At 40.0% G+C, this 25,814-nt stretch overlaps 3 protein-coding genes across 3 annotated transcripts; 1 reads left to right on the forward strand and 2 right to left on the reverse strand.

The window, feature by feature from the left end:
• The first annotated feature begins 369 nt into the window (after positions 1–369).
• Positions 370–11,377, forward strand: pptc7a (protein phosphatase targeting COQ7 a). The gene is made up of 6 exons (XM_023268112.3): positions 370–941; positions 2,756–2,935; positions 6,585–6,783; positions 8,982–9,105; positions 9,197–9,326; positions 9,411–11,377. Exons 1-6 carry the CDS (start codon positions 740–742, stop codon positions 9,467–9,469), a joined length of 894 nt encoding a protein of 297 aa, XP_023123880.1. The 5' UTR covers positions 370–739; the 3' UTR covers positions 9,470–11,377.
• A 368-nt stretch (positions 11,378–11,745) lies between these two features.
• Positions 11,746–20,569, reverse strand: rad9b (RAD9 checkpoint clamp component B). The gene is made up of 12 exons (XM_055011380.1): positions 20,536–20,569; positions 20,157–20,227; positions 18,505–18,642; positions 18,202–18,316; positions 17,855–17,954; positions 17,206–17,312; positions 16,939–17,045; positions 15,919–15,983; positions 15,544–15,666; positions 15,001–15,068; positions 13,034–13,293; positions 11,746–12,489 (listed from the first exon to the last, which is right to left on the reverse strand). The coding sequence occupies exons 1-12, from the start codon at positions 20,567–20,569 to the stop codon at positions 12,289–12,291; spliced, it is 1,389 nt and encodes a 462-aa protein (XP_054867355.1). The 3' UTR covers positions 11,746–12,288.
• Positions 20,570–20,606: 37 nt separating this feature from the next.
• LOC118470139 (protein FAM216A) lies at positions 20,607–25,737 on the reverse strand. Its single transcript, XM_035947181.2, has 5 exons — positions 25,569–25,737; positions 25,446–25,477; positions 21,968–22,098; positions 21,706–21,832; positions 20,607–21,633 (listed from the first exon to the last, which is right to left on the reverse strand). Exons 1-5 carry the CDS (start codon positions 25,649–25,651, stop codon positions 21,461–21,463), a joined length of 546 nt encoding a protein of 181 aa, XP_035803074.1. The 5' UTR covers positions 25,652–25,737; the 3' UTR covers positions 20,607–21,460.
• Between the last annotated feature and the right edge of the window lie 77 nt (positions 25,738–25,814).

Raw genomic sequence — 25,814 nt, forward strand, 5'->3', positions numbered from 1 at the left:
TTGTCAACACCCACAAGGGGGAGACAAACTATACTGGATATTTCTTGTCATCCAGTGAAATGGATGAAAATGTGTTAAATATTATAAATGAAAAGTGGTCGAAGGATAATAGTGTTTTGTTTTTTTTTTTAATCGGAAATTTGCCATTTTCCTTGAATAATATTCCCACATAGAGGTGTATTTTTATGAGCAGTATGTCTTTATGCTTCAAATAGCCATTTAAATTTAATTTGCACAGAAAAACGTAGATCTACCCGTATAATCTATCTGCACATGGTTTTATGAGTTGTAAATGAGGGAAGTTGGCGGAACGTTTAATTTCCATATTAGGAAACGTAGATTGCATAATGATGTCTGACGTCAGAGCAGTCACAAGACCGTGCAGCAGAGTGAGGCGCGAGGCCACCGATCCACATTTTGTATTATGTAGCTCCTCGGAGCAGCAGTGGCACCATGGCCGCCGACAACCAGCATTTACGGGTCTTCTGGCACGGAACAGGCGGCTGTTTTCTGTGAATTTCATTCAGTTTTCACGGCTCAGGAGTCACTACCTGACACCGTCTGTTAATACACCAGCGGAAGGCATTGTCTATGCGTGAGTGGCGGTTGCGGTTGTCTGGTAACATCTCCAGCCTCGTTAGCACAACTAGCAAGTCAACACTGTGTGTTCACGTCGACGCTAAGCTAGCAGAGCTGCTAGCTTGGCCGGTTTGTTTTGGTGGGAGCTGGTGTGTAGGGGATGTTGTCCGTGCTGTCGTACGGTAGACTGGTTGCCAGAGCTGTCATCGGCGGACTTTCTCAGACAGACAGCCGCGACTACAGCCTGGTGACAGCGAGCTGCGGCTTCGGGAAGGATTTCCGCAAAGGCATCCTGAAAAAAGGGATGTGCTATGGGGACGACGCGTGCTTCATCGCCCGACACAGATCCGCCGATGTTTTGGGTGAGTATCTGGTTCTCTTTGGAAACATTAACCGTGCAATGCGACATCAGTGTGCATAACACTGGCTGTGACGCGAATGGGAGGTCAGAGGTCAGCCTCTTTATCCTAAAGCTCAAACACCTGATACCAAGGATTGGTTAGAATAAATTACAGTTCAGAAGAGTCCACTCATTCATAACATTTCACGTATATTTGTACTTCAGTACTGTCTGTCTTTTGATTTCCTGCAACACCCTTTTTATATCTTTAAAGTTTTTGTAGGCTTTAACATGAGCTTCACCTTTGGTTTACAGTGTATGGAAAAAATCATCAGGCTTTCAGACAACCTGAGTTGACCAAAAAGCTGTACATGCTGACATTCAGGCAGCAACAAAAATGTGTGCAAAAAGCCACACAGCTATGTAAAATCAATTTGTACAACCAAATAAAATAATATAAAATCCTACAACAAAGCAAAACAGGATAGTAACCTTGAAATATTTTTTTTAGAATAAATATTTTAAAAATTAAGGCCATGAAGACCAACAAAAAATAACTGAAAATATGTATGTCTTGGGATTTTTCTTGAAAAATGTCAAGGGAATAGGAACATTTGATTCAAAAAGAAATGCAGCCCGTAGCATTGAACAGTTAACAGCAATTGTTGGGCAGAGAGATTCTGAAATGTACCCTGGGGACAACCTTTACATGGCTGTATAAATGAATAAAAGAACCTTAAAATAATTTTTGTATTCTTTATTTATATTCTGTGCGGCAGTTCTCCTTCCAACAGTGTCTTTAGTAGTCAAAAACAATGCAGACTTTAAAATCTGCTCTGCTGGGGGTTAATTAAAGTGACTCCTAAGCACAGAAGCTTTGATCCTATATAAACAACCTGTTATTTAAGACGTCTACAGATCTGTGCTGCTCTGCTTACTAAGTTACTCAGTTGATCAAGACACCCCAAGAAACGTAGATATGACTACATCCTTTTACAAAGTTTGGCAAATTTTTTTTGCAAGTTTTGTTTGTTAGTTGCAAAGTTGTGACAGATTCCAGCAGGCCTATGTGTCTGTTCTGGCACCGGGTGACGAGACGCAGCGGGCTATCCTTGTATGGTCAGTGGAGCAGATGCTGGCGTCCTGGGAGTAACAGACTAAAGTTTCCTTTCTAGGAAAATCTTGGACCTGACTATGTTGTTCCTATGGGAACAAGAGGTCTTATTGAAGCAGTATGAGCAGAGCATGTTTCTATGAGGAATGAAGGCTTCAGTTACAAATTTTATGCATTTTACTAGGGTTTTGAATGACTGAGCGTTGCATGGGTTTTTAACACAGAGAGAATATATCTTAGTAGGATTAATGAACTGAGTTGCAGCAAATTCAAAATAAATCTAACAGTGTGATGATACTTGAATGTCTGTGAATGATCAGATGGACTCTATAGCTATAAGATATACTGGAGAGTAATTGTGACAGACGGGTCAAGATTAAATCCTGTAGGTAGGATTTCGGATGTGAGGCTGATCTACACAGTCTGTAACAATTCCTTGGTTTCTGTCTTCCCGTACTGGATGTCCTTTATGCATCTTGCTGAAAGTGCTGTTGTTTTTCCTCACTGAGCAGCTGCAAGGCATTATTCATTAGTGTCAAAAATTATATCTGTATTTCAGTGCTTGTTTCAGCTTGAAATCTTTATTGTCTTAATGGGAACAATTAGCAGTATTTGTTACATCACAGAATTAGTAGAAACAAGGAGGGAAGATGGGTTGTTGAGCTGTAATAAAGGACAAGTAATTGATTGCAATCATTAAACCAACACCTGTCTGTTTCTAGGAGTGGCAGATGGAGTAGGTGGATGGAGGGACTATGGTGTGGATCCGTCACAGTTTTCAGGCACACTGATGAAGACATGTGAGAGACTGGTGAAGGAAGGACGCTTTGTCCCCAGCAACCCCGTGGGAGTCCTTACGACCAGCTACTACGAGCTACTGCAGAATAAAGTGCCCCTACTGGGTGAGTGAAATCAGTGGAAACACAGGATTTTAGTATGTAAAGAGAGCCCTGTGTACTCTCACTGGCTCTATAGACACATTTTCAAAGATTGCATGCTATTAATGTATTGTAGAATACAATTTTATTTCTTTAAACAACAGCAAGTCTACAGTCCTCATCTTTGGCAGCTAATCATGCTGTTTATTTGTATACAGCTGATGTTATTATCCTGTGTGGTAGGATGACGACAACTGCCTCTGTTCTATCATGTAGACTATTGTGTGTACTTAATATAACACAGCAAGATGTGATTTGGCTCTACCTACATTTTTAAGTGTTTTCACACAGCTGCACACTCTGATATGTCTGAACATCCTACTCATTGTGCCTCACTTGGTTTAAAAGTTCAGTAAACAAATTTGGATCCATGCCATGCACTCTGTGGGACATTAGATTTTAATCATTGCTGTGTCGGGGCACACTGTGCCAGCCAGTGGATATGAGTTACTCTATCTGGGGCTAGGTTGTTTGTTTCTGTCTATTCAGATTAGTGGTGGCTAAATACAGATTTTTGCATCATGAGTCAGACCAGCCACATCCCATTAAGAAGTCCCGGGAATTCCCCAAGTCCCAACCTGCCCCATGCAGTTCGCTTTCAGAATCCCTTTCCTCCTTTGCACCATTTCCTGATAACAAAGCCTTCGCCAACATGTAACATCAGCGAACAAATGTGTTACGACCAGATCTCTGTCTCCGCAAGTGTCAGTACTTTTCCATCCCGTTATCACATGTTCAGCAGTGGAAACAACACTGTATTGTGTTGTTCCCATTACAGCAGAGGGAATGTTCTTGAGGCCGGCAGTGTGTGTAATTGTACTGCTGTAGAGAAAACAGAAGAAAGGGAGTGAGTCACAGTGCATGAGGGGTTTTGAAGGTTGATCCCAAAGAGCATATTTTTGTTTGCCAGATGAATCACCAGCAGGGTGTGGCCACACAGTCTGCCTGGTCCACCAGCTCATGTTTCTTCATCATGTCTCGCATCAACATGGAGCTCTAAAAAATTCTTAAAACCACTCCGCTGATTGTGGTATGTTAAGTTTGTGTATTCAGGTTAACCTCATTAATCAAGCTCTCAAAAGCACTTCAGATGAGGATCTGCCAATTAATATAGAGTCATTTCCGAAGCTGTGGAACTGTAGAAAGACTGCAAGAAAAATAGTTTTTGAGTGCTTTTCATAAGTTTTCTTTTCATATGAGTTTTTTTTTTTTTTTTTTTTTTTTTTATAAAGCATTTTTGCCTTTATTGGATAGGGCTGCACCTATCCAAGAGACAGACAGGAAAGGAGGGAGAAGAGTTGGGGGAAGACATGCAGCAAAGGGCCATGAGCGGGAATGAAACCCAGGCCGCTGCATCAGGGACCAGCCCCTGTACATGGGTCGCCCGCTTAACCCGTTGAGCTATCCAAGCGCCCAAATTTTTGTTATTTAATTAAAATTATATATTAGAAGAAATCCAAATTCACATGCAAGATATTTCTTAATTATCAACTCTCTTCCAGATAAGATATTTTGATGTGTTACGGTAGGAAAAGCACAGGAGTAAATAATTAAATGAATGGTGGTGGTGTGTGTGCTGGCTCATTGTCACAATGTTGAACAGAGCTCAGCAATCGGTAGTATTATTAAGAACACCTGTGCTTTTTGCTATAGCTCCAAGTGTCTTCTGTGAAAAAGGCAGATAAGGTATTTGTTCTGATTCACTTCTGGCAATAATGGATTTTTAGTGAAATTGGTAAAACACATTTGTGAAATGATTACAGATGTAGCAGTGCTGGCTGTGATTGTTGCCCACTGCTATAATTTCAGATGTGCTATGCAACACTGAATGAAGAAATGAAAAAAAACTATTTTGAGCAAATTGTGCATGAATACCAAACTAATTAAAAGGACATAACATTAAAGTTTAATTTCCCCTGGTGCTCCCTCTAAAACACCTTCCACTAAACTCATCAGAATCATCTCTTGACATTTTCCTCACTCTTCTCTCCTGCATCGGTCAGCCTGCGAGCTAATGTCACAGTCACCACCAGATTGACACCAATTAATGTGAGTGGAGCTAACTTTTAGCTGTCTCTTCATCTGACTGACAAAATGTTTGCGTGCAGTGTGAATGTATGGCTCATGTAAATAAAATGATTTCCCTTATACATTTCAGGCAGTCTTTTGGAAGGTGCTAACTGCACATGTTCATATCGTAATGACAATAAAACTACAATTTGACAGTAAGATCTAATATGATGGCAGTTCAGTGTTATAGCAACTTTTTAAAGATATCTTTTTGGTATATAATTAAAATGCAAATTTATGTTCAGATTATTCCTCTCAATGTCAGCAAGAACCCCCATATGATAGGTAAAAACAATAGAATCACATGCACACAAATAAGTAAATACAGACTTAACAGGGTCGACTGCCATGCATTTTTAAGGCAGATTTCTAGTGCTAGTAAGTTATGGAGACGTGATATGTATTTGCAGTAAAAATAAACAACTTGGTTGTGTGTGTGTGTGTGTGTATATATATATATATATATATATATATATATATATATATATATATATATATAAAAATAAATATATATATATTTATACATACATATATACATACATCAGAGTGATAAATAAATGAGCTACCAGGCAGGGAGCTCTTACATTGTACCACTTGATTAAGACTCATGTACAATCCAAATATATTTCAGTCCAGATGGTCTGTCTGTTGCAACTTAACAAGATGGTAGCCGGTAATGTAATTGACCCATCAGAGGTCAGAACACATGCAAACTGCGAATTACTTGAAGTTAAGCCATCATAGTGTGAAATATAGTTTCACTACCGGATATTTATAAACTAACCAGCATGGAGTCCACCAACAAGGCCAGTGCCCCCTCTCCCAATTTTAAACAAAGTGGTCTAGATGTACCTTAAAATTTAATTGGTTCTACCTCTCTTCTAGCGTAGATGAAACTCAGCCTGGTAGTCTTTGTGTAATCTTGCTTACAGAAAAAAAACACAGGACAGATAAACGGCACTGAAAACAAATCTTGGCTCCAACAGGGAATAATTCCCTCAATCTTGAAGCAGAGTTGCAGTGACAAGTTCAAGGAAATTGTGTGTTTACATGAACACAGCACATTAAAAGCTGACTGTCATGGCATTATTTGTACGCAATATGGGTTTTGTAATTCATTCCATCTCATGACGTAGCCCCACAACAACAATATATCTGGCCTAATAGATTGATTCTTGCAGTACTGTTTCGTTTAGACATAAATGCTCTGTAGTTTAGTTGTTATGTTACCTAGCCCTTGCAGACTGTATTTGCCATGTATTTTCTTTTTAAGTTGTTGTTTTGGCCTTGTTGTACAGGTTAGTAGAGAGGCAGACAGGAAAGTAGGGAGAAGAATGGGGAAAGACCTGCAGCAAAGGGCCGTGAGCTGGAATCAAACCCAGGCCGCTGTGTCGGGGACTATAGCTCCTGTTTATGGGTTGCCCACTCAGCCAGCTGATCGCTTTGGTTGCCCATTTGCATTGTATTTTCAGGATATTTCAATGCCTTCCTTAACATTTCCATTGAAATTACAAACAAAGTGTGGGTCTGTGTATATCTGCAGGTAGCAGCACGGCCTGCATCGTGGTTTTGGACCGTCAGAGTCACCGGCTGCACACGGCCAACCTGGGAGACTCAGGGTTCCTGGTGGTCCGGGGAGGAGAGGTGGTTCACCGCTCAGATGAGCAGCAGCACTACTTCAACACGCCCTTCCAGCTGTCTATCGCTCCCCCTGGCGCAGAGGGCGCTGTCCTTAGTGACAGGTGAGACACCCAACAGGCAGCCCCTCGTCCATCTGCTGTCCCAAACATATTTGAAGAAGTCTGTAGGAGACTGCAACTGCAGGGGTGTTTGAACTCCATAGTTAAATGAGAGGAGCTTGTGTGTTCTGTACAGCAGATGTAATAAAGCTCTTCATGTCCTGATAACAATACAGACCACATGCAGACCAAACAAAGGCTATTAGCTGTTACAAATTCCACTGAAGAACATTTTTATGCCTCACATGGAGCAGTGTTTAGTGAATGCAGCCACTGTACTGTGCTGAGCTGCAGTGTAAGTGTGTGTAAGGGGCCACGTGCTGCCGTGTCTCGTTGCTGTAGCGTGCCAAGCAGCAGCACGGTAAACGTCAGTAGAGGGCAGGACAGGCACTGGATGTTTGCCAAGCTTTCCCTCTTACCCAGGTCACAGTCTATGTGGGCTGATGGACAAAATGAAGAGTCTGCAGCCAATCCTCAGCAGCAGCCTCAGCCACCTTTTCACTTGTTCATATTTTGAGCCTCTTGAAAGTCTTTCTCAAAAACAGATGAAAGATGAACCACAGATGAACTTCAACTGTAAGTTACCAGTGGTACATAATGAGAGTATTTTCTCTATTTCTTGTAAACAACCTGAGTTCAGTTTTAACCGTCTTATCAGTTCCAAAAGTTCTTAAAATTATGTTTTCCTTTAATTTTGAGCATTTCAGTCACTTAGTTGAAGGATTTACTCAGTGACTTAAGCTAAGTGCAGCTACAGATTAAGCTCCCGATTCAAGATCACTAACACGGCAACCAATAGAAAAGTGTGCAAGGGTCAAAACTGAAGTGCACTAACAACATTCCTGTGGCAGCAGAAATGGCTCCTCAAAAATATCACTTGGATTATGTTGAAGTACTAAGGAAGTACAGCACCTCTTAGAAAGGTGTTTTCAACATGCAGCCAAATGCTTACGTATGTTAATGCTGCACATTTTTGTTTATTATTTGGCAGTAATGAATGTGTGAGATTCATTTTCATGCTTGTTTATGTACTATTTGTCCTCCAATGTGGTGATCATGTATAGCAGAAATATTGCGTACTCATAACAATCCTTCAGAACTATCAGCCCGTAGATTTTGCATCTAGCCTGAGGATTAGTTTCATACTTACACTTGAAGATAAGATGTTTTAGAGCTTCAACTTTATGATTATTTCAAGTATTTATCTTTGATGGCATTTAAGAAATGGCTTAGGCTCATGGTTATGATAAAACAGTGAATGAGGAATACAAACATGGATAGCAGTTCATTTCAATGACAGCTGTTCACCAAATGCATACAGCAGAAAAGTTCCTTATATTTCTGCATCTAACTGTGGGTGCCCATAATGCCTAGACTGTTAGTGTCTTTCTGCGGTGCTACCAAGATGCAGGAAAAAGCTTCACAGAGTGAAGTGCACTTTTAGCACCATAAAATTTGCAGCACAGGACAGTCTGTTCCTGGAGGCTTTGGCTTCCTATGTCATGATGCAGTCCAGACAGTTTGTAATGAATAACTTTGATGATTTGGGGGGTAGGGGGGGTGAATGCATCTTCCTAGAAGTGAACTTGATACTAGCAGACTAACTTGGTTCCTACCTCTCTGTATTTGTAGCACCCACCATCATAATTGTAGCACCTTTATCGGACCAGACAGTCTGTTCCATAAACCTCATGTGACAATTCCTTGAATTTGTCTTCATCCTGCACATGTGATTATGTTTCTGTAGTTGAGGTGAAAGATCAGTAGCAACTGGGAGTCTAGCTTCAGTAGCTATGAGGATATTTTGCACTAAGCGGAGCAATGTGCGTGGTGAGTATTGCTCAAGCTGAGGAATACTGTTTAGATCAGGGGTTACCAGCCTATTTGAAACTGAGAACTACTTTAAGGGTACTAAGTAGTATGATGGCTTCTTGTTTGATACAAACTTCCTAGGATAACAAACTTGCATAGATCACCTTTTACCAATAATAAGAATAATAATATGTAAAGCACATGCTACTCACATGGTCCCTGCGGATGAGCAGGTGGACCGTGTTGGCTACCTCTGATTTAGAAGTTAAGTTTGATCCATCAGGCCAGACAGGACAAGTTCTGTTCACTGTGCAAAAACACAGTTTAGTTCAGTTAAATGACTAGAATTTCTGCATACAGTGTTGACTTTTTTATTTCTGGATCTGAAGCCCTGACGCAGCGGACAGTTCCTCCTTCGATGTCCAGCTAGGTGACATCATCCTTACTGCCACTGATGGGCTCTTTGACAACATGCCTGATTACATGATACTGCAGGAGTTAAAGAAACTCAAGGTAAGTCACATACATGTGACATACTGCTGGAAGTGGATTGAGATGTGTGTCTGGAATAAAAATTCAATGTGGGCTTGGCTTTGCTCCTCAGAATACAAACTATGAGAGCATCCAGCAGACAGCGCGAAGCATTGCAGAGCAGGCCCATGTGCTGGCATATGACCCCAACTACATGTCACCTTTTGCACAGTTTGCCTGTGATAATGGACTGAATGTAAGAGGTAAGTGCTTTGGTTTAAAAGGCTAAAAAACACTATTTTTGCTTACCACCATCCTAAATTGGTCGCTGTATTCTTTCTGTGCAGGAGGAAAGCCAGATGACATCACAGTACTGCTGTCCATAGTAGCAGAATACACCGACTAGAGTCTGTGTGAAGCTGCGATGGGGGGCATCCGCCTCTGCAGGCGATGGACTGCTTTGATTCCTGCTGGCCAGGATGTAGGACTGATGTCTGATGCTTCCCCCGAATCCACAGGCTCACCCTACAAGCTGACTATCACCCTCTTATCTCCCCTGAAGACTCCTGCATGCCCACTTCTCTGTGATTGTGCACATCAGAGATTGACCAAATAGAACAAACTAGAGGCCTAACACATCCTCTTGGCCAGGCTGCAGAGTTGACATCTTTCCAGTGCTCACTGGATAATCCTGTTGGCTGGGATCATTAGGCATTGGGCACGTAGGAGATGAAGCTCCTATCTCACGAGGATAAGTCTTCTTTCTCTGATAGGCAGTTTGGACTGGGAGGAAGTTTCAGAGACGGAGCCAGATGTAGCCAGGCAGTAGGTGTTAAGAGTGTTAAAGTGGCCGCCTGCTGGGCTGCCGGAAGGGAATGATTGTCCATCAGTGGTGTCAAGAAGGGAACTGCACAGGAAATGGCAGCATTGGGGCTCAATAAATGGGCTGCCTTGTGCAAACAGATGTTCTTAATGATACAGTGGTAGTTAGAAAACCTTTATAAAAGGTCCTGGAACCTTGTATGTGGGTGCAGGGAGCATATGAAGATATGACTGGTGTGCTGTTCTGGGATGTTTTGTTAAATGTTTGCAAAAATACAAGCGTATGGGACATTTATACATCTGTGGTTAGTTTCTTGGGGCAGGTCAATCCAATACGGAGAGCGGCAGCTGCCTTTTCTAGACCAGTGCAATTCAAGTCTTTCATATATTTTGTTACATAATGGGAAGAGTATTTTATACTTCACAAGCCTCTCAAAACTTACATATTGTGTCAAACTGATGCCATCCCTTTAATCTCACAGCTGCTGCTGCAGTCTTGATTGTGAATACATGTGATGTGTTTGAATATGTGTGATGAATGCACTTGTGCTTGTCAGCGTGTCTGTTGATATTTAATGTCTATGAAATGGATGTGAAGGCTATACACTTCTACATATCCACTGGGCTGAATTGGTCTCACAGCCTTAAACGCACAAAGCTTAAAGAGCATATCTGAAAAAGCTCAACACAGTAGAAGTTGGTCAGTTGACCAAATGTATTTTTGTAATTTCTTTGTTCAATGAGGTTGTTCGCTGCATTGGAGTAGCTCAAACTGTTGTTCACAATCAGCATTTGCTTCTCTTGTTTCTCCTTCTCCCTTCTGCTCTAGAGCTCCAGTGGCACATTCATATGTCAGGTCACTGCAGGTTTCATGTGAAAAATGGTCAGTATGTTTCCATTACATCACTACAGATTTGCACTGAATTTTTTGCAAGTTTTACCCACAAAAAGTTGTCTCAGTAAAATACAGATTTTGTGTAATGGTATTATGATGTGCCTTGTATCAGGTGGCGTTGATACTGGCAAACATGTCAACAATTCCTAAAACCCCCCCCCAAAACTATGTGCCAGATATTGAGCACAAAGCTTGAAACAATTAAGTAGCCATAAGAGTCAAAACGGCTTTCCCATCATGCCCTGCTGTCTTAACACGAGGTTTTTTCACCTCCAGTATATCAAACCTGTTTTTCTCCTGCTTCTCTGCACTCAATCAGGAGTTAAGGAATAGTGATAAAGCCATCCCACGTTTCAAAAATCCTCCCCATGGATCACTGTTCACAATCTGCACTAATCTTAAGGACTGTTTCCCTGCTTAATCTGACAAATTCTCACTGAAGGCTGCAGTGTAAGGTGTCATTTTGAAATGAAGCTGATGGGCCTGACAGAACAGATGGATGCAGAGCAGCTAAGGGTCAAAGTGTGAATTGTGCTACAGCACTGAGGACAATCTAAGCAGCCTTAAAATGATAAAGCAGTTCTCCCAGTCCTTTTATCTGACCACTGTTAGCTTTGTGGTTCCTGCTTCCTGACTCACAGATGGCTGGACACTCTTCTTTTTCATGTCCCATCAACATCATATTTCAACCAGAGCATATCTCTCTCTCTCTCTCTCTCTCTCTCTCTCTCTCTCTCTCTCTCTCTCTCTCGCTCTCTCGCTCTCTCTCTCTCTCTCGCTCTCTCTCTCTCTCTCTCTCTCTCTCTCTCTCTCTATATATATATATATATATATATATATATATATATATATATATATATATATATATATATTAGTGTACAGTTCAATGCAGATGATCTAAGCTCTGTGGAAAAACACATTTTCAATTCTGTATAATATTTAAATAAAGACTATAGTATTTATTATCCTGCTTTATTTGATGGATGTAATACAGTAATCCTGCAGTTGGTTTCGTTAAGAACAGTATTTGGCAAGCTTTGAGTGTTGAACAATACACTGCAAAAGCGTTTTCTTCACAGGTGCAGCCTGGATGCCTCTCGGGCTTTATTTTCCCACCAAGGCATTATCACATTTAGCACTGATGCAGTGTTTACCTCAGTGAACTCAGGCTGCTGTGAAGGCCAGAATAAGATAATGCTCATGAACACTTTGTACATTTTATGCATACTTCCACATTCCTTAGACATCAAGCATACTACAAGCTACCACCAACAGACAGGTGTGGCATCTTCAAGCGAAGGTAATCTTTTCACAGATGAAAACAATTGTATTTTTATATTACATACTATGACAATTACAAAAAAATTGGCAAAACATTAAAACTGCATATTAGTTGAAACATACTTTGCTGGAAGACAACGGTTTGAAAACAAGCAAAGCAAAGCAACCTTTGCGCTACAAACAGTAAGCTTAGAATTACATTTAGATCTTATCATTGTGACCACAGATTATTTTGACCTACTTTGGGCAACATCACAAAAAGTTAAGATGTGCAATGCATCTTGTGTAACCTCTCCGAGTAAAAAGCTTCTTGGATAATCCTCCATAGTCTCCTCTCCATCGCTGTAACATGCCAGGACATTCAGTCCTGCAGCACAACTATCATCATCCTCATCTGAAGACAAGGCCCTGAACAGGAGGGAGCAGATCTACAGGGAGGAAAGAGGTAACATGTTTTTGTGCACAGTAATGGAACATTTAATTTTTTTTAACAAATGAGCTCCCGTTTTACCTAAATTTGCCTTTTACTTTTTAATTCAAAGGTAAAAGTAATCTGCCCTTCTTTCTAAATTATCACTGCAGTAAAAAACAATATGAATGCTGCATCTGGTCGCTAGAAACAGTCTGATAAGATAACATTTACCCGCCGAGGGCGCAACCAGATTAAGATTCTTCAACCAAACCAAAATAGGATGTCATCCAGAAAAGTTGTAAGACAGGAGTTTCAGCAAGAGTTGTGGGTTTGTGATTTCAACAAAATGGTTCAATGACATCTCTCACATCTTAAGTTGCATCTCAGGTGAGGTGAGGCGTAATAATCTGGGCATACTTCTAAGCCAATGTTCAACTAAAACACATGCTGGCATTTTACATCTTAACCTGTCAAGACAGTAGAGCATCCCTCCTCAGGGAACAAATGGGTCATGTGAGGATCCCGCCCAAAAATGTAAACCAACAGGAAGCTCTTCTTACCACAGTGGAAGCAGGAGTTGTGCTGGTGCTGGGACAGGCTGCATCAGGCACACAGAACTCATTAGGAATGTCAGTCTGAGGCAGAAGTTGCATCAGAGCAGGTGGGTTGATTATAGGGCTGTCCTGGCTGGATGTTACCAGCTCTGTCACAGCCGTAATATCATGAGGTATGTTGCTGCGTGCCTCACAGGAACCCACAGGTAAAGTAGCAGCATGTACACACCTGGGAACACACACAACACACTCCTCTCTATGACAAGCTGTTGATGAGTTTATTATCCAGAGCTAATGATCAGTTCCTGAGATGGCAAAAACAGTCCCAGCGTTGTGTGCCATGTAATTATGCTGGACAGTGCTACTTTCTTGAACAGCAAAATAACAATTCTGTGGACTGTGAAAACACAGTCTGTCTCAGTGGAATCTGAGAATGCCAACGTCCATTGATAATACCTGCCTGTTCCTTGGAACCAGATTCTGCAAGTAATGCACTGCATGTGGTATCATTTTAGCAGGATGGCTGTCAGTAGTGGTACTATGTCTCCTTCTACACCTCCTGATTAATGCTGCAGCTGTGTTTCCACTGATTTTTAGTTTGTCACTTATCTTTGTGTATCCTTTTCCAACTTCGTGAAGTCTCACCATGAGATTTTTTTTCTCTTTTTCTTTTTCATCTGGAGCAATGATGCAGGTAATGATGTTTACAGGTAATTTTGTAACTATATTTATGCAGTTAGATTTATGGGGCATTACAGGTCCATGGGCTGCATGGTGGCTCGGTTGTTAGCACTGTCGCCTCACAGCTAAAGGATCTCTGGTTGGCATCCTGGCCTGGCCCTGGGATGTTTCTGTGTGGAGTTTGCTTGTTCTCCCTGTGCAGTGTAGGTTTTTATTGGGTTCTCCGGCGTCCTCCCACAGTCCAAAGACATTCTGAGGTTAATTGTTGATTCTAAACTGTCCGTAGGTGTAAATGAGAGAGTGACTGCTTGTCTCTATATGTAGCCCTGTTATAGACTAGTGACCTGTCCAGGGTGTCCCCTGCCTTCACACCAAGTCAGCTGGGATTGAGGCCAGCCCCCCACAACCCGAATGAGGATAAAGCAGTGTACAGATAGTAGTTGGATTACAGGTCCACTCATTTTGTGTCAGTGATCACAGGCATTTTTCTGTTTTCTTATAAGAAGAAATGCTCTACTGCTCAATTTCAAAATAATGCAAATATTGAGAGCTGATACAATTTTGAATAATTTGACATTTCAATGATATTACACAGGAGTGTACTAACTTCTGCTGTGTACTACATATGTCTTTACCTCGTTTTGCCCCAAGCATCTGGCATATTACACTCTATATTCAATAAATAAGACATGGCATTATACTGTGACACTAAAACTACACTTAGATCAAATAAAAAAGAGTAAGTAGGGTAATAAACATGGCAATATGTACAACTTCACGTGTTACAGTGTTGTTTAATAGGTTCAGATTCCATTAATAATATTAAAAATGCTGTAATTATTTATGTTTATAAAGACAAGCTCTAGCTCTGCATCAGCTGATACTGACAGTGGCCTTAGGAAGGTATGAGCGAACAACAAAACAACTATGGTGGTAACCACACTACATGTCAGCAACTTTAGAGAAGAACATAGACCAGAAGCATAATGAGGACCACAGCAGGAAGAAGTACAGAGAACAAGCTGGTTTTAAAGTGTCTTCAGAAAACCTCAGGCCCTGGTGCTATACCTCAAAAGGCCCTTGAAGCACCATACAAACAAGTTCAGTAAGGAACATGCATGAATAAGACAAATGTACTGCATATGTTCATGAACAGAACGAATGATTTGTGTCAAAAGAGAAAATTAAATGTAAGAATGCCATTGAATTCCTGAGCAGTGGGAACAGAGGCACTGAAAAACTGCCTGCTCATCAGGGCAGTTATGTCTCTGTAGACTCCCAGCAGTGCGCACAAGCAAATCGGGCAACAAATGACCCAGATGTTGAACAGTCGGGCTGAAACTGTTGTAACAGGATCCACCTAGAGGTCAAAGCGTAGCACAATAGAGTGAGAGCTAGCAAAGCAGGACAGTAACACTGGCAGAACAACCAAGCAGACTAGCATAGCGGAGATGAGGGGATTACAAACTGTCACACTGACAAGCTTCTAACTCAACCCCACATGTCCTGGTCTTGGCCTATATATCTCTGTTACAGACACAAGTCTGGCTGCTGTAATACTATGCCTCTTAGGAGGATAAAAACAGCCAATGAGGGCAAACCGCCTTGAGTGAGTGCCAGGGGAGAAGCTCAGGTAGAACCCTGTCGGAAGATTCAATTAAGACACCTTGAGTGTAGATCTGAGAAACTGTGCCTTCAGTGACAAAGACATTCCTGGTCAAAATAAGAAGACTATCAATACATATCTGTGTAACGTTACTGAGGGTATAATACCAGATCCCTATTATTGCAAACATAATTAAAGTACTGAGACTGGAGTCAGGAGTGTTTGTTACCTGGGTGTAGTGGGTACCGGGGTCTCTGTAGGCTGAGAAGGACCCCTGATTTCAGAGTCAATCAGAGTAGCCAGCACCACAGTGGCCTCAAGAACCATGTCCTCCACTGAGAAGCACACAGGCCTGCAAACAACACAACTGTGCACTAGTGAACACCTGACAGTGACAGAAATCTAATTTCTCCATTTCCTGTTTTTAAATTCAGCAGTATTGTTCATTGTTTTAGCAGTCACTAGTAAACCTCATTAGAACTAATCAATTGTCTTGTGTTAATTAGACACTCCGTTTACAGTTCATGTTGCATAACACCACCCAGCTACTGTAACTTCAGATAAGAATGTCACTCAAGCTAATCACTTTGGGGAACAAACTTACCTTCCTGTAGCACTAGAGTGAACTGACACTGGAAGGCAATGCGACTCTGCAAAGGCCAATAAACCCTTAAAAAAGAAAAAGAAGCTCCAATTCACTGAAAAAACTGAGACAAAGTTGTGTGCATTAACATCTCACCTATGGCATTTTATTGGCTGCTAAGTTTGAGAAAAGTGTGATGACATCTTTACTATGTTCACACTAAACAAAAATATCAATGCTCGACTAAATTAAGGCCAATTAAAACTTAAAGCCAGGGTTCTAATCCATCCAAACCCGATTTTCCAAAACCGACAGGCACAAGATGACTAGGCTGGCTAATGAGGAGCCTCCCAGCTGGGTGTCAGAGAAACATTCCAAGACATTAGGCACAAGAGTTGTGGGAGTTAAAGCAGGTCAAGCCTCATTATAACTGAACTACCATGAGGACTGCTCATCCAGATTTCCAAATAGCCAACCAAGTCCTTCTGTTTTGTTTTGTAAGTCAAGCCAGTGGAAAGCATTTCAAACTGGGGTGTGTTCTTTTAGATGCTGCCATAAACCATTTTATATTACTGAACACACTATTCTGGAAATGAATTACACTTTTCCAAGATCCAATGTTTTGTTGTTACTCAAACTATAAACAATTTAGGATCAACTTAAGTTTAAAGAGCCCTGAAATCCAAAAACATTCCTACTTGGCTTGGAAGTTTATAATAAACCGTGTGTGCATGCATAGTCTATCATTTTTGCGACTCATTACTTTAATTATAGTACTGTTTCTGTGTAGTGTTAGATCGCTTGGGTCACTCTACTTTGCTAAAAAGAGTAGTCACAGCACTGAGGGAAAAGTTTATGTGAAAATGATACAGACAGCTCTACAGACATGAGTATCCAGATTACAGGACCAGACATATGACCTCTCAGACATGAAATGCCCCTGGGGAACCAACGTCACACACACATACTGACACATAAGGAGAATACATATGATACTCATTTGACAGGGATAAAGGAAGCCTCCAAAAGTAACCCTGTTACCCTCAACTCCTTCAGACAGAAGGTTATGTCTGAGTCCACTCCGACCTGAAAGTAGTCAAACTCCTCTGGGTGTAAGGATATCTCAGTATGCATCGTCTTTATGTGATCTGTGACAGAAGCACATCCAAGTAAAACAGTATCTACATGATATAATATGCAGCATCTAGATAGGCGTAGTCACATGTGAAACTTTTGAACTGTTTATGATATCGGTCACTCTATATTGCACATGGACTTGAGCTGTATTACAGTATAACATTAACTCACCCTTTGCTCCCTCAAAGTAATTTCTCAGACTGACTCTCAGAGAAGTCATAGACAGAGTGATTTCTTCTTGAGACACTGGGAAATGCGTCACCATGTCACCAAGAAGCCTGCAGAAACAGTGCAAAACAAATGCAGACCCATACAGGATCAACCTAAACAATGAGCACGGAGTCTGTTACTTCTGTTATATTAACTGAGACTCTCTCTCTCTCTCTCTCTCTCTCTCTCTCTCTCTCTGTCTCTCTCTCTCTCTCTCTCTCTCTCTCGCTCTCTCTCTCTATATATATATATATATATATATATATATATATATTATTAATTAATATTAATTGAAAATGGATAGATTTTTGTCAAAATAGCAACAGTTTCATTACCAAGATGATCATGCTTGCTGTTGTTCATGGTCACCCCCAGTGTTCAATACTAAGCCAGAAAAAACTCTGGTCCGCTGAAAGTAAAAAATGTTATACCTACTCTCTCTCTATTGAACACACTAGGATGCTAAATCGAGGTGGCAGCTAGCATGTATCGTATTATTTTAATAGTAAAAACAATTGTCATGTAAGGATTACAAGAGGTTAAAGATGGATCTTTCAACCCGAAGACAATTTGAGGTTCTAACTTCATCGTCAAATACTGAAGCGCTAACCTGGCAGGAGCCTTCAGCACATTGGGACACAGGTGTGAGGCAAACACTGCCTGGAGAGCCTCGCTTTCCTGGAAACGTACATTATGGGTTTTGGTGATGCCTATCACAACAGCGAAGAAAGGATTTTTGGAGCACACTGCCATCAAGTGTTCACAATATGCAATGCAATGTCTGCAATGGTGCCTTAAGAGAGGTCATTAGAACATAGGGTGAAAAAACTCAGCGCTTAAAGTTCTGTTTGTAGGAGCCCTTAAAAATGATTTAAAATTCATTACATTATCTGAAACAAATAAAAAAGGTTGTACATAGGCCAACCACCTCATGATATAAATTTCTGTGTCTCGTACCATGTCTGCAGAAAAACCGGATCATCACTCGATCACAGGGAGCGCTGATTGATATCTGGCATCGTTTCACATTACGCTCAATGGAACTCAAACACCGGAAAAGTGGCAGCACAGACTTAAATATAAACAGACACGTTTTAGTTCAAATTTGCATTGCTGGTTTAATATTTTAATCGTGGAGTCTGAAAGTGAGACTGTGATGTCATGTTTGAGCCGGGTTTGTATTTAGTCTTAGTCATATTAGAGTTTTGCTACCTCTTATAGTGTCTCTCTGCAGATGCATAACCAACATGACTGATATACCTTAATGACCAGCTTGCATTTGATTGTTTCATTGCCCTCTTCTGATACTGATCCCAGGTTGTACTGCTGGAAGAACAGCGGCGAGAAGAGGAAGCAGGCGTATGCAGAATGAGCAGAATTCACTGATCGGAGTGCCAGCTTCAAGAGAGAGACACATTCATATACTTCAAATATGACATACTGTTACATACATATATATATATATATATATATATATATATATATATATATATATATATATATATACATACATATATACACAAACACACACACGCACGTGTGTATATATATATATATATATATATATATATATATATATATATATATATATATATATATATATATATATATATATATATATATATATTATATGAACATAACCAAGATGCTCAGTAGGTAAAAGTGTATATATGTATGCACAAAATAAAGGTAGCTTCTGTTGATTTCCTATAATGACGACTGTATCTAGTTGTCAGGAAAGGGAATATGTTTTGGGGGACTGACCCCTGTTTACCCTACTATTAGTTCAGTATACACACTGCCCTGCCAAAAAAAAAGGTCGCACACTCCAATATTTTGTTGGACTGCCTTTAGTTTTGAGTATGGCACACTTTCACTGTGGCATTGTTTCAATAATCTTCTGCAATGTCACAGAATTTATTTCTGTCCAGAGATGCATTCATTTTTCAATAAGATCTTATATTGATGATGGAAGAGTCAGACCGCTGCGCAAAGTCTTCTCCAGCACATCTCAAAGATTCTCAATGGGCCTGAGGTCTGGACTCTGTGGAGGCCAATACATGTGTGAAAATGATGTCTCATGCTCCCTGATCCACTCATTCATAAATGTCAGCCCCATGAATCCTGGTATTGTCATCTTGGAACATGCCCGTGTCGTTAGGGAAAAGAAAAACTCCATTGATGGAAGGACTTGGTCATTCAGTATATTCAGGTAGTCAGCTGACCTCATTCTTTGAGAACATTAACGTTGCTGAACCTGACCAACCCCAGATCATAATCCTAACCCCCACAGGCTTGTAGGCTCCTAGCCATGATGAGTGCATCACTCATCCGTCTCTCTTCTTACCCTGATGCTCCCATCATTCTGGAACAGGGTAAATCTGGACTCATTAGACCATCAGACCACATTTCTTCCTGGAAGAAGATGGTTCACCACAATCTTTCAGGTTTTAATATGTCGGATGGTTCTTAACCCGATTTTACTAGTTTCTGACATCTCTTTAGTTTTTTTTTTGCTTGATGCAGGCCAATAATTTGACCCTTCTGAGACAGACTAGCATCCTTTCTACGATCACAGGATATGTCTTCCAACATGGTTGTTTAAGAAATGAGACGCTCCTCACTGCATCAGTTAGGGTTAAATAAGTTGTTGCAGCTGAAACATATTCATCACTGCAGTAATTAATCAATGGAAGGCTCTTACCTATTTGCTTAGTTAAATCCAAGTGGCAACTTTTTTTTTTTTTGGCCAGGTATGGTATTTTCATGAAGTACTTTTACTTGGAGTGGAGTGTGTGTACATTGCTGTATTGGTAAAGGGTGTGAATACTTCTTTCACCACTGATTGTTAAGAAAAAGAATTAGTGATCATTTAGTTACAAGCTGTTTCCCCTGTAGTTTTGGATGCTCACCCCTCTGACCATAGGATCCAACCACAGTTCATCTCCAATCCGGGACAGGGCATGAATAGCCTTTCCAAACGCTGCAACACAAGGCACCACCAAGGTTAGCACAATACTGTTGATTAAATGTGTAACTAAAACTTTTTTCTATTATTATAAATAAACCAAGTTAACTGCGGACGTTGAATTAAAAATCCGCAACATCAAATAAATTGCTGTTAGCTATTCTAGCTAGCTAGTAAGAAGCTAGCCCCACTGTTACTTCAAATTAATGCTCTTATTTTTACCAGCCGCTATTCCTCTTACCCAGGTTATATATATTTTTAAACTAATCATTATTACAGTATATATAACTATGTCACGTTTCTCTAGTCGTGTTTGGTATTACCTTTAACGCAGTTTCCATCAAGCACACAGTCCATATTTACTGAAGGTAGATTTTACTTGGGGGATCAGGGGGCCAACTGCACGCGCGCAGAGGAGAAACGTCCACATGCTAACTAGCTTAGCAACATACTTCTCTGAGAGGTTGGTATTAGACGGGTTAAAGAGGGTTCTCTGCTGCTAAATCGAAGTTTTAATCTTATTCACTGTAACAAAATGGCTTGAAGACGCTTCAGGTTACAACAATGTCTTTACTTATAGTTCAGATCAATTAACAATGCTATCAAGGCGCAGTAGTTTCATCTGTATTCCCTGGACAGATGTTACATAGTCACCCTAAAAAATAACCTGATTAAGTTCAAGGCAGTTAATAAAGTAGATAATGAGCATGCAGAGCAATCAAAAGACTGAATCATTCAGGATCATAATGTTACCAATTAAAACAAATTAATCACAATCACAGCTTCCAGCTAATATCAGAATCATAGAATAATATTTTCTCAAACAAAAAATACACATTCAGTTTCTGTAAAGTGGGGTCAATCTGGATATCTGTTGAAGCCTAAATAGATGTTAAGTTATTAGAGATCATGAACTGTTTATGAAAGATATATACGGTCTATAGAAATGATGTATACAAATTCTGACTGATAGAATCCATGACAAACAATATCCCATATCGTATGTGTTACTATATTTTGAATAATACCAAGTTCAAGTATACAAGTACTCCTTGACATGTAATAAAAGTAGTGCCCAATTAGTAAAATATGGAGTCTTATGACTACACACTATTCTTGGTCAGGAACATTTAAAGTCATCTTTGAAAAGATGTGCCTCAGTCCAAAGGGTATTCATAGAAAGATCAACATAACACTGACACATCATTGGGGCCTTCAAATCAGTACACCCACTTGGTGTTATATCTGTCATCTGTTGACTATTTTTGGAAGTATGACATCAGAATTAGCTCTGTTGCTGCCTTTCCTCTGTCTTTGTGGTTTATTTGTCCTTGTCCTGTCCTTCTCAGCATCCTTTGTGAATGTGCTATTTTCTCTGTGCTGATGTTCCACATTCTTCCTCCTGCAGGTGTCATTCTGACCTACAAGGCACAAAATACAACATGAGATTGATGGTAGAGGTCAGTTTAAGTTTCAGATATTTGAATACACACCTGACTGGACACATGCATGCAGAACATTAAGATAGTGCTGCTTCATCTGCCGTCTCATATGCTCTGTACTGTAAACGTTTGCTATGCTGCAAAGGTAGCGTCTCTGTCCGGCTGTCAGGGCAGGATGCTGAGGCAGACACAAGAACGGATGTAATTCCACATGGTCAACTGACAGGATATCTTATTCAACTTATTCAAGCCATTTAAAGACTTGAAGATAAGAAAAACTGAACTGAGTGTGAGTTCCAGTGTTATGTGTTACCTGTAGGAATGGTGCAGACATCATAGATTTGGGAGTGTGTATGGTCTTCATGTGCTGACTGCCAGCAGGAACACTTACTTGTGTTCCTCTGTACATTTCTCTCATCTGCTGATTAGGCAGACATCCAAAGCCTGCCAAAAGCAACATGTCATACAAAATGCCCTGTATACAAAGAGAATCTGTGGTGTTGTTTATTCAGCAGATTTTAAAGATAATACTTCCTCATCTTTTCTTCATCATAGTACATATTACTGATTTTTTGAAATCTGATTAATGCATACAAAAAAATTAAATATTTAAAAATTTGAAAATAAAATATTTTAATGAGATGCATTATTGTTATTCTGTAGGTTAGGTATATATATATATATATATATATATATATATATATATATATATATATATATATATATATATATATATATATATATATATATATATATATATACACACACACACACACACTGCTCAAAAAAATTAAAGGAACACTTTTTAATCTAAGTATTGCATCAAGACAGTTAAACTTCTGGGATACTGATCTGGTCAAGTAAGTAAAAGAGGTGGTTTTTAATCAGTTTCAGCTGCTTTGGTGTTAATGAAATTAGAAACAGGTGCACTACAGGGGTAACAATGAGACACCCCTCAAAACAGGAATGGTTTTACACGCAAAGGCCACTGACATTTTTTTCCCTCCTCTTGTTTTCTGATTGTTTTTCAATAGTTTTGCATTTGGCTAGGGTCAGTGTCACTAGTGGTAGCATGAGGTGATGCCTGGACCCTACAGAGGTTGCATAGGCAGTCCAACTCCTCCACGATGACACATCAATACTTGCCATTGCCAGAACTTTTGCTGTGTCTCCGAGCACAGTCTCAAGAGCATGAAGGAGGTTCCAGGAGACAGGCAGTTACTCTAAGAGAGCTGGACAGGGCTGTAAAAGGTCCTCAACCCATCAGCAGGACAGGTATCTGCTCCTTTATGCAAGGAGGAACAGGATAAGCACTGCCAGAGCCCTACAAAATGACTGCCAGCAGAACACTGGTGTGAATGTCTCTGTCTGACCAAACAATCAGAAACGGACTTCATGAGGAAGGTCTGAGGGCCCAACGTCCTCTAGTGGGCCCTGTGCTCACTGCCCGGCACTGTGGAGCTTGGTTGACATTTGCCATAGAACACAGGAACTGGTAGGTCCATCACTGCCACCCTGTGCTTTTCACAGATGAGAGCAGGTTCATCATGAGCACATGTGACAGACATGAAAGGGTCTGGACAAGCCGTGGAGAATGTTATGCTGCCTCTAACAGTTTAGCATGACTGGTTTGGTGGTGGGTCAGTGAAGGTCTAGGGAGGCATATCCATGGAGGGACGCACAGACCTCTACAGGCTGGACAACGGCACTCTGACTGCCATAAGTTATCGGGATGAAATCATTGGACCCATTGTCAGACCCTACACTGGTGTAGTGGTCCTGGGTTCTTCCTGGTGCACGATAATGCCTGTCCTCATGTGGCAAGAGTATGCATGCAGTTCCTGGAGGATAAAGGAATTGATACCATTGACTGGCCCCAATACTCACCTCACCTAAATCCAATAGAACACCTTTGGAATATTATGTTTTGGACAATCCAACACCACCAGGTTGCTCCTCAGACTGTCCAGGAGCTCAGTGATGCCCTGGTCCAGATCTGGGAGGAGATACCTCAGGACACCATCCATCGTCTCATTAAGAGCATGCCCTGACATCGTCAGGCTGCATATAAGCACGTGGAGGCCATACAAACTACTGAGAACCATTCTGAGTTGCTGCCAAGGAATTTCAGAAAGATGGACCAGCCTGCCACATCATTTTATCACTTTGACTTTTGGGGTGTCTTGAATTCAGCCCTCTGTAGGTTGCTAATTTTCATTTTCATCAAGCGATGTGGCATGTTTTCATTCTTAACACATTATCCACTCCATATGAATGTAAATATCCAGGTTGTTATGTTTTCCCATTAAAATACGAAGTATTTTCAAAGTGTTCCTTTAATTTTTTTGAGCAGTATATATATATATATATATACACACACACACACACACACACACACACACACACACACACACACACACACACACACACATCACTCCTGTGTTCTAATGCTACATTGTGTTAGCTAATGGTGTTGAAAGGATAATTGATGATTAGAAAACCCTTGTGCAGTTATGTTAGCACATGAACAAAAGTGTGAGTTTTCATGGAAAACATGAAATTGTCTGGGTGACCCCAAACTTTTGAACTTTCTGATAAATTTAATGTTTTCATTGAAAAAAAGATTTTCTTTCAAAAATAAGGACATGACCCCAAACTTTTGAATATGTGTGTGTGTGCTTTTTAAATTTGCACTTCTTTATATCTCTATTCGACTACACTTTATTGACAAATATTGTACTATTAACTCCACATTTATTGATCAAACATACTTGCTAGTTATTCAGAATACATACAAAATAGGCTTCTAAAGTATACCGTCTTCCTAACACCCCAATAGAATATAAAGTAGTTAAAGTAGCTCCACCTTTCACAGTAGTGTGCTGATTACATGTTAATGTATCTGAAATTATTATCCAGTAAATGACATGTACAATAACGCTTTTTAGAATGGGGCCTTTTGGCAAAACTATTGCTTTTACTTTTGTTGAATAACTTGTTATTTTCTATCATTTAGAAAGCAGGACTTTTCAGGTATATTTTTTCCACCACTAAAATTGGGACTCACACAGACATTTACAGATGACACATATTGCAAAACAGCATTAAAACTAGTTAGCGAGTGAGCAGACTAGTTGAAAGAAAAAGATAAATGGCTGCAATGTATATCTTTAAGTAAAACATTAACCTTTTAAATACTTAGGCGAATGTAATAGAGAAATGGTTCAGTAAGTTGTTGAAGGTATGAATTGTTAAACAGCGAATATAATTAGCAGAATAAATATCTCAAAGAAGTGTAAAAATAGATCAAACAGGTAGCTAAAAGTAATAGATACATTTTGAAAAGGATAAAAGTAATGGGTCAATGGTTTAATCAAATGTAAAAAAAAAAACAAAAAAAAACAGAGTAGGGAAAAGTAATGGATAAATGATGAAAAGGATAAAATTAATCAAGAAATTGCTGAAATGTGCAAACGATGATGTACATACTGAGTGTTCAACTGAATACAAAGAATACCATAGCAAATCCACTTATTAAATTGGATTTGTTATGGTAGCAGTGTTAAATAACATCCAGCTGTAGGGGGTACATCACACAAAAAAGGTCTGGAGCCACAACACTAAAAATTAAGCAGGCAATCACTCTGCAACTGAGAGGTTTAGTAATCAAATAAGAAGCAAACCTACAGTTACTTAATTGGCACTATTTGAATTCAGTTATTATGTAATTTAATAATGAAAAAACAGGTTTATTCATGTCTACTTAGCATTTAAAGAAATGTTTGACTCACCATCTGTGCACCTGTTTCTGGATTCAGCGGACCTAAAGATCAAGAATCTCAGTGTGAAAGTGCATAAATACATCATCTACATTAATTCACTGAATATAATTAAGGCCACAAAGAGAGCCTTACCTTGTTAAGATGTGACCACTTCCATTTTTAAATAGGGTTTCTTTTTTCAGTTGCTCAACAAAGGTAACCCGCTTCCTCATCATTAATTACAATCCCAATATTTCCTGTTGGTATGTCAGAGAGGTCGCTAGCATCTTTATCAGCTCAGTACATGTTGCAGCCAGCAGAGCCTACTAGTGTGAAATAAAGCCAGCCCTGAAATGTGACACTATGCCATTGGGTTCCAATTACAGGGCAGAGGTCTAA

This window comes from Amphiprion ocellaris, chromosome 6 (assembly GCF_022539595.1).
Source record: "Amphiprion ocellaris isolate individual 3 ecotype Okinawa chromosome 6, ASM2253959v1, whole genome shotgun sequence".
In the NCBI taxonomy this organism is placed as follows: Eukaryota; Metazoa; Chordata; class Actinopteri; family Pomacentridae; genus Amphiprion; species Amphiprion ocellaris.

Coding starts and splice junctions, on each gene's coding strand:
- pptc7a (XM_023268112.3), top strand. CDS start 740: ATGTTGTCCGTGCTGTCGTACGGTAGACTGGTTGCCAGAGCTGTCATC. Junction 942..2,755: donor CAGATCCGCCGATGTTTTGG/GTGAGTATCTGG, acceptor GTCTGTTTCTAG/GAGTGGCAGATGGAGTAGGT. Junction 2,936..6,584: donor GAATAAAGTGCCCCTACTGG/GTGAGTGAAATC, acceptor GTATATCTGCAG/GTAGCAGCACGGCCTGCATC.
- rad9b (XM_055011380.1), bottom strand. CDS start 20,569: ATGGACTGTGTGCTTGATGGAAACTGCGTTAAAG. Junction 18,317..18,504: donor AATGCAAGCTGGTCATTAAG/GTATATCAGTCA, acceptor TTTATATTTAAG/TCTGTGCTGCCACTTTTCCG. Junction 12,490..13,033: donor CAACTCCTGCTTCCACTGTG/GTAAGAAGAGCT, acceptor TCCTCCCTGTAG/ATCTGCTCCCTCCTGTTCAG.
- LOC118470139 (XM_035947181.2), bottom strand. CDS start 25,651: ATGATGAGGAAGCGGGTTACCTTTGTTGAGCAACTGAAAAAAGAAACC. Junction 25,478..25,568: donor AGTGGTCACATCTTAACAAG/GTAAGGCTCTCT, acceptor CTTGATCTTTAG/GTCCGCTGAATCCAGAAACA. Junction 21,634..21,705: donor GCATGCATGTGTCCAGTCAG/GTGTGTATTCAA, acceptor TGTGCCTTGTAG/GTCAGAATGACACCTGCAGG.